The sequence below is a fragment of the Folsomia candida genome, unplaced genomic scaffold (assembly GCF_002217175.1).
Source record: "Folsomia candida strain VU population unplaced genomic scaffold, ASM221717v1 Fcan01_Sc007, whole genome shotgun sequence".
Taxonomy (NCBI): domain Eukaryota; kingdom Metazoa; phylum Arthropoda; class Collembola; order Entomobryomorpha; family Isotomidae; genus Folsomia; species Folsomia candida.
In genome coordinates, this window is record NW_019091199.1 from 5,923,848 (window position 1) to 5,938,037 (window position 14,190).

Below are 14,190 nucleotides of genomic sequence, written 5' to 3' on the forward strand. Positions count from 1 at the left end.
GAGTTTTGTTTGTAAAAAATATGCATGTGCAAATAAAAAAAGACGCGGCGATAATAGGACGAAATGGTAATCAAGTTTAAAGATGTGCTCACAAATAAGTAACACCCAACATAATGCTTTAAAAACGTATCGCTAACTAAATACTATTATTTGTGTGAGTCTGGTCATCGTTGTTGGTAAATTTTTGAATAAATTTGCAGGCCCGATGATCACTTACTTGCACTTTTAGTGTATCGCAAAGATGAGGTTTAAGTTTAACGACTTACTTCATACTGACCGATACCTAAAACGGAAAACAGGGCAATTAAGGTGTAAGGTCACATTTTGTTAGCGCCTTGGCTTTGAGATGTTCTCAGTATGAGGGAAGTATGTATAAAAGGCCTGCGTGCACGGGCACTTAAATCATTCCATGAAGAGGAGCAAGATCAGTGGTACAATTTCATATTTTTTAAATCATGACGTCCAAAAAGATAATCTTGGTAAGGAAATATATTTAGAATTCGGGTGCAGTTTACGTATTTAGTATTTTGTACGAGGATAAGAATGATTTACTATTTTTTAACTGGCGCCATAGTTATTCGACCATGTCGAATTTGGCAAGCTGAAAATATGTAAAATATACATAAACCCGACTAATTACCTAATTACCTTTGATTCCAGGCCTTATTTTGCCTGGTCACCTTATCACACCAGTCGACATCCTCTAATTCCATCAAGGAATCGAGCAGTACTTCGCTCAAGGCGTTACTAAAATCAAAGGACCTCTCTCTAAAAAAGCCCATCCAGATGGACCTTTCTGACGACGATCTGAAGAAATATGTTCCCTTGGCCATTGTCGAATTGGAGTCTGAGTTGCTAAAGTCTTTAGAAACTTCAGACCAGCAGAAGCATCGCAGAGCTAAGAGAACCTTGCTAAAGAAGAAGCTTATCATTGCCAAACTGCTTATCTTGAAGGCACTCTTGGCCGGGGCGGGGGCCGGTGCGGGGGCAGGAAAACTCAAAGGTGGTGGGTATGGATATGCGCCTTCCGTACCTTCCAAATATGGACCTCCACAAGTTAGTAAAAGACTTTTGGAAATTTTTAAATTGATGGAAATAATGATTTTTTTTTAAATTTATTAATTTAGCAATCATACGGACCACCTCCAGAACCAAGTTATGGACCACCCCCAGAACCAAGCTATGGCCCACCCCCTGCGCCTCAATATGGGTATGGACGATAAGGCCTCGTATTTTTTATATTATGCAAATTGTGGCATTTAACCACGGGATTCGTGTTCTTGGGAAGTTTTTCCTATTACTAAACCAAATTGGATTTCAGGTGATTATTGTGTTTTTATAGGGTCAGATTTTTTATACGATTTATAACAGTTAATATTCAATGTTTCAATAAAAGTTGAAAATTGATTCGAACTTGGCATGCAATTTCTTTATGCAAATCAATCGTATTTATTACAAAAGTAAATGGTTTTCATATTTCATTTTATTTTAATAATGCAAAAATATGTAGTAGTATTGATTACATGATTGATTTCATATTTACTTACACGTTAATTCGGTAGAAAGTTTTATCTTGTTGTTCTAATCAATAATTGGTGAGTTATAAAGTCCTAACAAAGAAAATACAACATTATCGTTAATTATATACACACAAATTAATTAATTATGATTACAATTGTTAGTAGTTTCATACAAAACTAAGCATCATCTTAACCCCTGTTATTCCACCGTCTGCAAAAATGACGTGAGTGCAAATCTGCAATACTTAAAACTATTTTCTAGACAATTATGAATTACAGCTAAGAATTATAGATATTAATTACTTTTAATTATATTAGTTACTTATTAATCGTATAATTTTGCATTATTTTATCGTGTATCAGTTATTAGCTATGTATTAAATCTACTGCAAATCAGTTTTGCAAATACCTCTCAGTTTTAATTTGCAAAATAAAATGCATGGCCACAATTCAACCCCTCTAATTTTCATCAATCGAAATTTTCCTTTATCAAAAACTAAAAAATTACAAATAATATTGTAATATGCACACTTTTACTTATTAAAAATCGCAAACATTCCGGCCCCAAAGCTCATAAGTTATAAGTACGTTTTTTTTACAAAATTGCAATGTTCAAAATAAATACTTACCCTCTGCTAATCGAACTTACTTAAAATAACTAAAATAATTCTGAAAACGTAACAATTTAGTACAAAAAAGTGACAGTTACACAAAATAATACTATCCATGCATGATTTTTACTACGAGAAAGGGTCACACAAACGTAAATAACACGGTACAAAAAATATTCAGACATGTAAATATAGCGAAATGCAGGTCAGGAGAAAGTAAATATGTATAAAAAGTCGTACATAAGTACGTACGTACGTACACAAACAAAGTATAACATATTTCATTTTTAGAAGCACAATCCAGTCAAAAAATAATAATTTATTAAGTAATTAATTAATTACTCATTACGTAAATATTTATTAAGTAGATTAAGTTAATTTAGCTTGATGGAACGACACCGATGGAATGTTTCAGATATTCGGGATTGTCAAATCCGCCCGCAAAGACGGCCGTTTTCCTGTGAATGGACCTCACTCGGACGAAGAGGAATGCGGCGACGAGCGACGCGACGACGAGGAGGAGGAGAAGCATGACCAATCCGACAACAAAGGATGACACTGACATGCAAATTCCATCAATATCGCCACGAGAAGAAGATTCAATCACTACAGAGTCTTGGGAAGTGGAGTTGTTGTTGGATCCCAAGGAAAATGCGACATCTCCGGGAGCCACGACCTGGAAATTCATAAAATATTGCGATTTTTTGTAAACACATTATTGCATGGCCTTTGCGGGACTCTGCCGTAATGCAACGAAGCAACCCCCAAATTTTGGTCGTTCATGTACTACATGACTCAAACCCCACGTGGGAGCAATCATAAGGGTTCGTATTTTTGAAGTTGCTTCCAAAAATTATATAAAATACGAACTTGTAAGAAAATGTTGGTGTAAGGTCTCAGGTCATGACCTTGAAGGTCACAGGTCACATGGACGACAAATGTGTCCTCTTTACCCCCCTCAAAAATGGTGTCATTCGAAAGATAATCTCAAGGGCTTCAACTTTAGTCCTTATCGCTTATGCTCTCCGACCACACCCAAGGCCTGTGGGAGTGGTTAAAGTTTCTTCAATATTTATTTGTAAGAAATTGATGCAAACTTTAACCACTCCCACAGGCCTTGGGTGTGGTCGGAGAGCATAAGCGATAAGGACTAAAGTTGAAGCCCTTGAGATTATCTTTCGAATGACACCATTTTTGAGGGGGGTAAAGAGGACACATTTGTCGTCCATGTGACCTGTGACCTTCAAGGTCATGACCTGAGACCTTACACCAACATTTTCTTACAAGTTCGTATTTTATATAATTTTTGGAAGCAACTTCAAAAATACGAACCCTTATGATTGCTCCCACGTGGGGTTTGAGTCATGTAGTACATGAACGACCAAAATTTGGGGGTTGCTTCGTTGCATTACGGCAGAGTCCCGCAAAGGCGCTGCATTATTGTTTTTTTGCAGCGTTTCGTTTTTTTGTGGGTTTGCCACATTTTTAGAACTGGAAAGGAAGAAACGCAAGAAATGCGAAGTGCAAGAAACTGGGAGAAAGTGCAAGAAATATGCGCCATCCAGCCACGCGCCGTACGAAATATAGCGACGGGGTTGGTTTCTTGCACCTTGGATTTCTTGTAGGTCGAAATAGCTGCAAGAAACCACTTTCTCCCCGTTATTTCTTGCACGTGGTTACTTGTACCCGAAAATCTTTGTCTTTGCACTTGAGGTTAATTTTTTACCTGAATAACTCGCGTCGTCTCAACATCCGTCATTTCCTGTGCACTCCTCTTATAAACGTGATTAATATGAACGGTGAAAAATTGATGGTCCGGATTTCCCCCGATATTCTCAATATCACGTCGTCTCCTCGCACTTGGGGAAAGGTCATGAGCTCTCGGCATACGTTCAGCCTTATCAAAATCGACGGATCGTGGTCTTCCTCCCAACGCGGCGAAGGATGGTCCACCTCCGCTGACGGATTGTTGTGGTTGGTCTTCTTCCTCTTCTTCCTCCTCGTCATCCTCATTGTCCGCGACGGTTCCTTCCCTCTTGACGTTGGGATAGCCGGGTGGGAACGGACCGCGTGGGGGTGGTGGCAACATGACGTGGCTGGGTTGAGGCAGTGGTCCGCCGAGTGGGTGTGGCTTGTTGAAGACGGGAAGGGGTGGTCCGTGTCCAATTTGCTGTTGTTGTTGGTGTTGCGGTTGTGGGGGTGGCACTTGAACGGGTTTAACAACACTTTGAGCGGAACTTTGGTCATTTCCGGCGGGCGATGGGGACGCGGCGACGTTTTCTTTTGCTTCGGAGTAAGCACCGTGTGGGATTCGGGGGTCTGAAATATTTAGAAATTAAGCAGTGGATGATGCACTAATTAAATTTACGATGTTATCTACTTACCGATAGGACCACCCAACCCGGGAGGACCGTAAACTTCCTCTCCACCACATTTCGGTTCAGGACACTGGTAGCGACAGACTTGGATGACACATTGGAAATGGACGTTCATGCTGTCGGGGAATTTAAAGGCTTGGAAATAGGCGTATGACACGACAGAAGCTGACGCCCCAAAGTTTTTGATTTTATGGAATCGTGACATAATCTTGGGTCGAGTTACGCATCCGTATTGATCAACCAATTGGATGGGAGCACGCTTTCCGTCATGTGCGACGCAGTTTCGGACCTAGAAGATATAGAATATGGATGCATAAGATTCAAATATGCAATTTTTGTAGTATAAAACGTTTGAAATGTGCTCCTTACAAGCATGTCAAATCTGAAATGAAAAACAACAATAATTGTTATTAAAGTATAATAAATTATGAGTGGCTCAATAAAAAATGTGTCATACTTGTTCTCGTCGTCCTTAATTGCCAGCACCATGGTCATGGTTTGACCTATCTTTACAATTCCGGAGACTTCTGAAGCCCATGGTCCCTTTCCGACCTGTGTACATTAAAATTGTATCATTTAGGACTGACTTCTCTACTCATGGGGCTCGTACATAAGTTTATTCTGGATTAAAATTTTACCTGGATTTGCATCCAACACTGCAAATTATCTGTAAATTGGATTAGCACAAATTAGTTTAAATTCTCAAACACTTATTTTTTTATGGTGTCACTCTCACCTCCGAGAAAGTTGGCAGTAACGGCGTGCAGCATATCGACCTGGAAAGGTCTGAAGGTGACGGACTTTTCATAAAAGTCGTACCAAGTACACCTACATAAACGAGAAATGGATTACAAAATGTTCTTATCACCAATTTTTCGCAATATTTTGTAAAAATTAGTCTCAAAATACCTCAATTTCCTCGCCTGATCCCAAACTTCCTGCACTAACGGATCATACTGAATGATGATCGTGTTCTCCACAAACGTTCCGGACGGTGCTGGCCCATATCCACCATTATTATTGGCTGACGACGTCATTCCACAAGCGTTAAGATAAATATCAAAGGTTGCAGAGAGATGTCCAGATCCGGGGGCCAAGTGGACGCAGTGCGAATCGGAGTAGTGCCCTTTGGAAAAAATCATTCCGTAAAAGGGTCGATCAAACTCGATGTTGACGCGCATATGGGATTTTTCGCATTGAACTTGAAGAATCTTAATTTGCGGCATGTCATGCGCCGATTGGAGTGGCCAGGCCTCGACTTCGCCTCCTTGTGCGGGGTGTGGCCCACCAACGCCGCCACCACCTCCACCGCCAAATCCTGGCGGTGCTGGACCATACTGACCCCCACCCCCACCGCCACCACCACCACCACCGCCGGGGTGAAGCCCGATCCTGTGTTCGGCAGCCATGGCTATTTGATCAGGGATGTTCTCAGAGGAGGCAATCTGACGAGGAAAAATCATCATTTAATATTTTGTATGGATTAAGTGCCGTATTTTGATTTTAATCAAATCATTTAAAATTAAAAGTACATAGGTCCATCGGCCACTCAAAATGTCTGGTTATTAATAATTATTACTTATGATTACTAATTTTTTTATAATGATAGAAATAGATTAATAATTATAACATTTTCATCCCCAAAATAAATTTTTCTACATGAAAAACAATTACTAATTACTAATTCATCTTTCTAAAAATTCCTCTTCATTTTTCCTCCGAGATTTTGCCCGTGATTGTGACAATTAATAAATAGAATAATTTACTCCTCTCATTACCAAGTGTGTAAGTAAACCTTTCCTTCGTTTTTTTGTAACGCAGCAAAGCATTCATTACTTCCGAGAAGCCCACCCCTAACCAACCACGATACGTATGCGTACATATCTACACAATAAGCTACTTCTGGCTTATCTATGTGGATCATCTTCACCAAAAATCAGTGAGCATGGCCAGAAGAAGAAGAAGGAGCAAGCAAGTTGACCATTTTATTTATATGTTGATGGCACGGGTGCTCAGCTTTTGATCATATTTTATGTAGCTAGAGGCAAAAGCGAGCAAAATTAATATCGCATTTTATTTTAAGTCGATCTCGTATCTCGAGAATTGAAGTGAATGTTTCACATCCGACCAGTTTTCCAGGTCAATCCTGTCCGACATGCTCATCATATTTCGCTGCGTCTTCTTTATTAAGTGCAATATTTTTTTTAGACCTCGCATTTGTTGTACTATTATTATTGAGACCGAGAGTTGTTTGGTTTTTGGTTTGTTGAAAATTGGTACGATGCGATGTGGTCTCACATTGTTTATGATTTGGAATGAACGCACTAATTTATTTTTTTTATTTACTTAGCCATAGTCCAAATATTTTGTGAGGCAAGAACCAACTTCTCGTTTCGTTTTGCTGAAGAAGTGTTTGTATTATTTATTGGGAAAGAAGAAGACAAAGTACTGAAGAAACTGAGAAGATTTTGGCAAAAAATGCGAGTTTTTGGTATTAGGGATTTTCCTAAATTCGTCAAGTACTTACTTGCCTTGAATTATTTATTAAGAAATTTGGATCTGGTTTAATTCTATTATTAAAAAGTAATAACGTTTTTAAATAAAAAAAGATGAAACAAATGGAATAAATTGTTATTACGAAATTTCCTGTAACAAAATTGCATCCTCGGCTTACTTACTTACACATGTGACATGACCCACCCAAAATGTTTCTCAACAGATGGATGAGATTTATTGGCCAATGGATACGTGGCTTGGCTAGTGTGCATAATTATAATTGGATCTGTATTACTTATTATGTGATCTGGTAATATATTTTTTTTCTAGTATGTAGGTCAATTAAGGGTAGATTTTGCTAAATTGAAGATTGCAACATGATGCACCTGAACTGCACTTGACAGGTTGTGGGAATTGGAGAAATTTAGAAAAAGCATGAATCCGGTTGAGAGAGTGTAAAATAAGAATGAAAACAAGGCAAAGGGAAAATTTAGGGTATACTAAATTTAGTAATTAGTTCAACCGGAGGAGTTGAAATAGGGTCATGTACATACATATGTCACTCATTATAAATCAGAACAATACCTACAAAATCCAGAAGAATTTACTAATATTTACTTGGATGGATTGGTCAGCGGAATTTCAAATAGTTTTTCATAATATAATTTTCATAATGTAATGTACTTCGTAGTCTTGAAATTTTCAGCATTTTATAACCGGGTAAATACATACATCTCAAATTGAGCAATTAAATGTTTCTGCTTAACTTGAATATATAAATAGCTTGATTTCAACGTCGATATACATAAAATTCTGAAAATATAATTACCAGTCAAATCATAGGTCAGAAGATTATCATCAAACATTGATAGCAATGCCAACAAAATTTAGGCCTATACAAAGTAATTTTATGATAATGCATATCTCATAAAGAGCATCCACTAAGGTTTTTGACTGACGTAATAAAATGCTCAGAACTTTTTATAAAGTTAATGGAATTTCAAAAAAGTTGCATATGTTTACTACCAAAGGGTTTGGATTGCCATACAGTTCAAATTTTAATGATTCAATTCCGCTGTCTGCTACAGATTGCATTTTCCTCTTCCGATTTCGCGTCAAATTCCTCCCATAGACTGCACCTATTTTCAAGCTGATTTTCTTCTATCTGTTCTTAAATTTTCGTAAGGTGTCTGGCGTTTCTGAAAGCTTAGAATGTTTGGACTTAGTCAGCGCTCAGAATTTCTCAATTGGTCGCAGTTGAGGAAAATTTGGTGGGTTTCCATTTTTTGGCACAAATTCAATTTTTTTCAGATGTCGGTACTGAGTGACCTTTTTGGCGTCATGGGACCTTGCGAGGTCAGGCCAAGACAAAACTTTATTTTTTTATGATCTTTGGTAATAAAAGATTCCAATCCCCCTTTAATGCATGATTTAAGATAAACCCCCTGGTTTACAGTGCCCTCCAAAATAACGGGATCGGAAAAATGACCAATGCTATACATGCGTTGCCAAATTCTTCACTGTTTTGTGAATTGGTCTTTCATTTGGATTTTGCCTTCATACTTTACTTCACAGGGGTTGGGACTATGGAAAAAATGCCTTCCTGGAAGATTTGAAGTGTCATCTGTGACGTGGGGCTCATCGTCCATGATGACCACTTTTCCCCGAATCTTCTTCAACAATTTCTTGCAGCACGCATGAATCCTTTCCTGTTGTGTTGGTTTGTAATTTGGTGCAGGTTTTTTTGCCCTGGCTACAATCCCTAGTTTATGGACTTTGATTTTGCACAGATAGCTTTTTGAAATCTTGACCTTACTTGCGGCGCCAGCCGTTGTCGTTGATGGATGATTTTTGAAGATTTTTTTTATCCGATTTTTGACTTTTGTCGTCGCTGGCTTTGCAGGTCGACCAGTGGGGACTTTGAATTTGAGTTCATTGGATTCCTCGTACTTTTTTATGAAAGAGTTGACATTTGAATGAGGAATACCTTCTTGTTTGAAAAAGTGCCAAGTGATTTTAGAATCATAGTTTGTTCGATTTTTGTGAAACTCAATCACTCTTTTTTTCAACCCTTGCCTTTCAACCCAAGTTTTTCTAGTCTTAGCCATGACTCAATAATTGGTGACATATATCAATGGAAAGCTTATAACTTGGTCTATTCAAAAATAATTTTTTCGAAATTTAATTTCGCTGTGTTCCCGCCTAGCGCGCCTTTTACGGGGCAGTCAAAAACCTTAGTGGATGCTCTTTAGTTTACCTAAATCCGCAATTCAAAACTCATTACTGCCGCTTAACCTAAATTTTCAACGTTAGCTTATCCGCGATATGAATGAGTGTCACCGTAAAAATGTGTGTCTTCACAAATATTGCCAAGTACAATATTAAATTACATAAAGGAAGGGTATATAACGACTTTAGTAATGTTTGCCGGTGGTGGTTTGGTTTAGTTTTCACCCGAAACTTACATACTCGTTGTCTTAATATTGCCACATTTTTTAACGTTTTGAATTCAAGTGTGACTTCCTTTTGTTTTTGCGTGATCCTGCTAATCCACAACTTAACACTGTACACATTCAAACAATGGCAAAAAGCACGCTGAAATAACTCGGAATTACTTACAATCCTTCGTACATACGACTTTGTGCCGGGGTGCAAATGCAGTTATGTTATGTACGTATTGTGATGTGATTGTGTCGTTGTTACCGAAATATTATGCATCTGAGGAGTGAAACGAACCCAATTTCCACCCACTTTGACCACACCACACGCTACATTTATATTTTTCTTGAACAATGCTTCATATTCGCACTGCTTCATCAACCAAACCACGTACTGTGCAAATCTAGGGACGATGAGATGAGATGAGAGGATGATCAACTACTGGGTTTTCTTGGCCCATTGTTTTTGACACATTATTTTTGCAGTTGTGGATCGGAGTAGGGTTGACATCACAATGGGAAATTGCCTATTTGCAGTGATACATATGACGATGCGAAACGTGAAAGAGTGACAAATTTGATGAAGATTTCACATACAAAGAGTGTTGTCTTAAGGGTCAAGAACATTATTTTTGGGGTGATAAAATATTGTCGGATTTGTTATTTAGATATTGTATAATTGAACGAAATAAGGGATGAAATGAAATGAAAAAGCGGACCGTAGAATGATTACGATAAGAGCAATTTTCAAAGTGACAATTTTGATTATTGATTGACGCAAAGTTTTAAAAGTAAAATTAGGCCAATTTATTATTACATCAGGAGAAAAGTTGTGCAACTACAATTAAGAATGTAATATATGAGAACTGATATTTAATTAATTATTGCTAAAATCCAGCCACTTTACTAATTGTTTTTGCCATGCAGTTCTCTAATCACATTTGCATATTTATACTGCATCTCAATCTAACCCAGCCACTTTCCAATCATGAATACATACCCTCTTGGCCTCTTATTATTACTTATTTCCACGAAATGTATAAAACTGTCCCCAATTTCGGCCCCCAATTTTACAAAAACAATCTCCTAATCACTACCTCAATTGAGAGAAAGAATGTAATAAAAGAGTAATTAAAGTAATTTTCAGTTTTTTTACTATGAAAAAAAATCCATCCAACAATAATTACACACACACATCCACCCTCTCCTCCCAGTTCATTTTTATTTCTCGTAGGTTTTCTGAATATGCGGCACACATTTACATTTACCATTCGTCTTATGTACATATGTGTGCTTAATTTGTTTAAAGGTCCTAATTGGACTTTTACCTCTGTTAATCAAGACATGTAAAGTATGCTGCTGAATAAAAATGCAAGTCTTTCTCATCCTCCCTCACATGAAATCGTCGTCGTTGTCGTCGTCGTCGCCCTATTGGCGACAAGACGACTTTGCTGACTAGGTTGGCATCCCCACCACCACCACTACTGAAGCAACATTGAACTTGAAGCAGAAAGAAATTGAGATTAAAGACGAAATAAAAATGAATGTCCTTTGTCATTTGGATACGGTTTAGTTGAATCCTATTCACTAAACTATTCAGAAACTGGGATGCAAAGGCAAGTCGGATCGAGAGGAGAGGAACGTTGAACGTTGGTGTAGAGTTACTTGGCCCACTTTCGGATGTGATGTGACATGCCGGTCTTTTATTATTTGCTCATTCATTTTATTTATATCTTTCATTAGCATGTCTTAAAAAAATCAAATGCGCTACCAAGTTTTCTGTGAGATTGAGAGAATGAAGAATATGATACAAAATAGTGAGTGCAGTGCTGCTGCTTTTAGAAAATTAGTGCACCTTGTTTAAGGGGGAAAGGGGGAGGCGAAGTGGATTTCATAATTTTGAAGGTGTCGCACGTCGAATACGAAATTTTGGATAAAATTGGAATAATTCTGATTATAAAAGATGAAGGATGAGGGGTCTAATTCAATTTGGAAATTCGAATTTAATTTAGTCGCCTGTACCAGGCGGATTTTTTGGATAATAAATTTGCAAAAGTTTATAATTTCTAAATCTCCTTAAAAATTGTCACTCTTTCCATTCCCCACATCACTTACTACATGATTACTTACACGAAGGCAGTGTTTTTCGCAAGTAACGAATAATAAGAAGGAAATTGAAGCCTCGTTTACTTTCTGCTGCTTCATGTCATGTCACCAAGAAGATCGTGCTTTTTTGGTTGCATGGAATAACGAGACATGTTCGTTGTATATGCATGTAAATACATGTGTATGTATCATGTCTGCGAATCTATTCTTAGGATTATTTCGTGGGACAATTGTTGCGAATTTTTCGCGGAATAATGAGGGAAAGTTATTTATCCAAAATTATCCCTACCTGTGAATTGATGACTAGAAGGAGGCAGCACGTTAACAAGGACATGACGACCGCGGTGGTGGTAGATCTCCCAGTCCAAGACGCGAATGGAAATGATAATGACCTGGAAGAATTCCTCCTAAAAATCAGTCCATGGTTTTTGTTCCCCGAAAACAAATTGGGGATGAATTGTGTCCTCTCGTCCCCCTGATTTTTTTCTTGAGCGTCATTTGAACTGTGGGCGGCGGCAGTAGTGCTGCTGCTGCTGGATAATGATGATAACGTGTTATCGGCCGATATCAAACTCCGACAACGTCTCACGGCTCCTCTTCTCGTCATTGTGGATGATGACATTTTTTTTGGCAGGTTGAATAATAAGGGTGGATTATCTGTGAGAAAATAAAGTTTTTGTTGTTATTATTATTAAATTAAGATTTAATTTTTAAAGGGGTCGTGGCTTACTAAGAATCATTTATAATTAAATTTATAATCAACTAGTACACACTTTGTTAACCGTTGGTTCCGGATCGTTAAAGTTAAAACTTATTAATTGTAATCAGATTGGATGCACTTCACGCTTAACCAATTTACTTACCCACATTCGACTCGTGTCGATAGTGTAATTTCTCACTGTTTGATTTTCTTGCACTTTTTTGCATGACAAAACCAGCGTTCTTTTTTAAGAAATTATAACAAGGATATTAAATCGAATTCACTTTTACGTAAAATAAAACATCATCCCAAAGGCAGTTAAACCAGCCCAATTTTAATGCATGCATAATAATAAAATAAAATCGAGATAAATGCCCAGACAGCGTAATTCCTACAATTTCCCCAAAATTAGAGTCGTCCTTGGAGTGCAGAAACTAAGTAAATGCGAATAAAATATTATTCATTTTCTTCTCTTCTGTTGGAGTGATTGATAGATGGACATCTTACAGAACGACAAGAAAAGTGGAAGTGGCAGCCGTGCATGAAACTTTGAAAATTTCGAAACTTTTTGCCTCAAAATAATTTAATACGTAAAATAGGAGAGTGTTATAATAAAATGGAGAATTATTATCTTCATGAAATGAATGGCCTGCACAAAGAACTGAACTGATTTGTTGCAGGTGGTGGAAAGAAAATAAAAAGTGAATCTTTTCAGTCAGACTGCAATTTTCCACTAAAAAGAATCTAACGGGTATTTATTTATATTTTAGAGTTTAGAGTTTCATCAACCGACTAAAACTAAGTAAGTAACTGGTTCACTCTCTTTTAAACAAGATAAAATATTGCTCAAATAATGGAAGTCGGGTCCACCAACTCCTAAAAGTAAAAGTTGGCAAAACTTTGTTAAATTACAAACCCACGTATGTACCTCATCTTAAAACGGTTAATTACAGATATTCCCATGTAAATCTCTTAATTGGAGAAGAGAGAAAGTGCATACATGGTGACCCACGACACCACGGGAGCATTTATTTGGAACACACACACCCCAAGTGGCCTGTGGCCAGAATTATGTGTGTACCACCCTGACCTTTTACTGCAACATGGTCAACTCAAAACAGCCAAGACAAATATTAATGATCCCGAATTATCTCTGTGTGTTAAAGAAAAGTGACCGTTGCGAAACGTGTAATTGCCATTTTTTAACGACTGTAAACACTTAATAAGGTGAAATGTATGCGTATTAGCAAGCGACCCACCACAAGTTCTGGTTCACAACTGACCGTACCCTGATTATTAATGATTTCTGTCATAAAATTAGAAATTGAAATGGATTGAATTTTTTAACTCTATCATCATCCCATTAGTAGCGTAAAGTCATGGCATGCTGATTATAAATGTGTACGAGACTGTCCGTCCGTCCTTCGTTCACTCATGCTGGCCCAGATTAAGTGACAAAGTGACATCCTGCTGATTCGATTCGGCCATTTCACTATTCAAACTCAGGAGGGGACTCGAATTAGTAACAAGACTTCATTCATCAGATGCGATGATGGGGGATGGTATTCAATAATATTTGTGATTATTGACGCAGTTGTCCCATTATTTCGTGTCTTTCCTGATCTCGATATGCGATGCGAGATGCCCCCATCCGGTGTAAATAGGTAGGCAAAATGAGATTGCATTTTTTTGCGTGGTGTGAGAAAATGGAAGGATTTCCAAATTGAAAATTTTGGAATTTCGATCGACTAAATTGTTAAAATCTGTATCAGTTAATTTGTATGTTTTTAATTAAGTTCAAAGTCGTGACCACTTTTAATTCCAGAGAAGACCAGGCTATTTAGATGCAATTACGATGTTTTTTATGCATGTTGGGCAAGGTCGTATGAGATGAGAGCCACCAAAGAAAAAAACGTGCCGAGATTTTAACCACCACAACAC

The 14,190-nt window shown here is 37.7% G+C and overlaps 2 protein-coding genes across 3 annotated transcripts in view; one reads left to right on the forward strand and one right to left on the reverse strand.

The window, feature by feature from the left end:
* The first annotated feature begins 370 nt into the window (after nt 1-370).
* Nucleotides 371-1,407, forward strand: LOC110852241. The gene is made up of 3 exons (XM_022100254.2): nt 371-479; nt 661-1,056; nt 1,128-1,407. The coding sequence occupies exons 1-3, from the start codon at nt 456-458 to the stop codon at nt 1,221-1,223; spliced, it is 516 nt and encodes a 171-aa protein (XP_021955946.1). The 5' UTR covers nt 371-455; the 3' UTR covers nt 1,224-1,407.
* A 58-nt stretch (nt 1,408-1,465) lies between these two features.
* Nucleotides 1,466-14,190, reverse strand: part of LOC110852240 — a 29,096-nt gene continuing 16,371 nt past the window's right edge. For both annotated transcript variants that reach the window (XM_022100252.2, XM_035853750.1), the window contains exons 2-10: nt 11,839-12,206; nt 5,419-5,954; nt 5,246-5,337; nt 5,148-5,176; nt 4,967-5,061; nt 4,879-4,891; nt 4,516-4,798; nt 3,858-4,450; nt 1,466-2,807 (exon numbers count right to left, since the gene is read on the reverse strand). In XM_022100252.2, the coding sequence (XP_021955944.1) occupies nt 2,511-2,807; nt 3,858-4,450; nt 4,516-4,798; nt 4,879-4,891; nt 4,967-5,061; nt 5,148-5,176; nt 5,246-5,337; nt 5,419-5,954; nt 11,839-12,171 (2,271 nt within the window). In that variant the 5' untranslated portion in view covers nt 12,172-12,206 and the 3' untranslated portion in view covers nt 1,466-2,510. The remainder of the gene's footprint in view (nt 2,808-3,857; nt 4,451-4,515; nt 4,799-4,878; nt 4,892-4,966; nt 5,062-5,147; nt 5,177-5,245; nt 5,338-5,418; nt 5,955-11,838; nt 12,207-14,190) is intronic.

What these genes read in the sequence shown, in the direction of transcription:
- LOC110852241 (XM_022100254.2), top strand. Translation starts at nt 456, where the DNA reads ATGACGTCCAAAAAGATAATCTTG. An exon ending in CGTCCAAAAAGATAATCTTG is followed by an intron (nt 480 to 660) that starts GTAAGGAAATAT and finishes CTTTGATTCCAG; the next exon opens with GCCTTATTTTGCCTGGTCAC. An exon ending in CCAAATATGGACCTCCACAA is followed by an intron (nt 1,057 to 1,127) that starts GTTAGTAAAAGA and finishes TTATTAATTTAG; the next exon opens with CAATCATACGGACCACCTCC.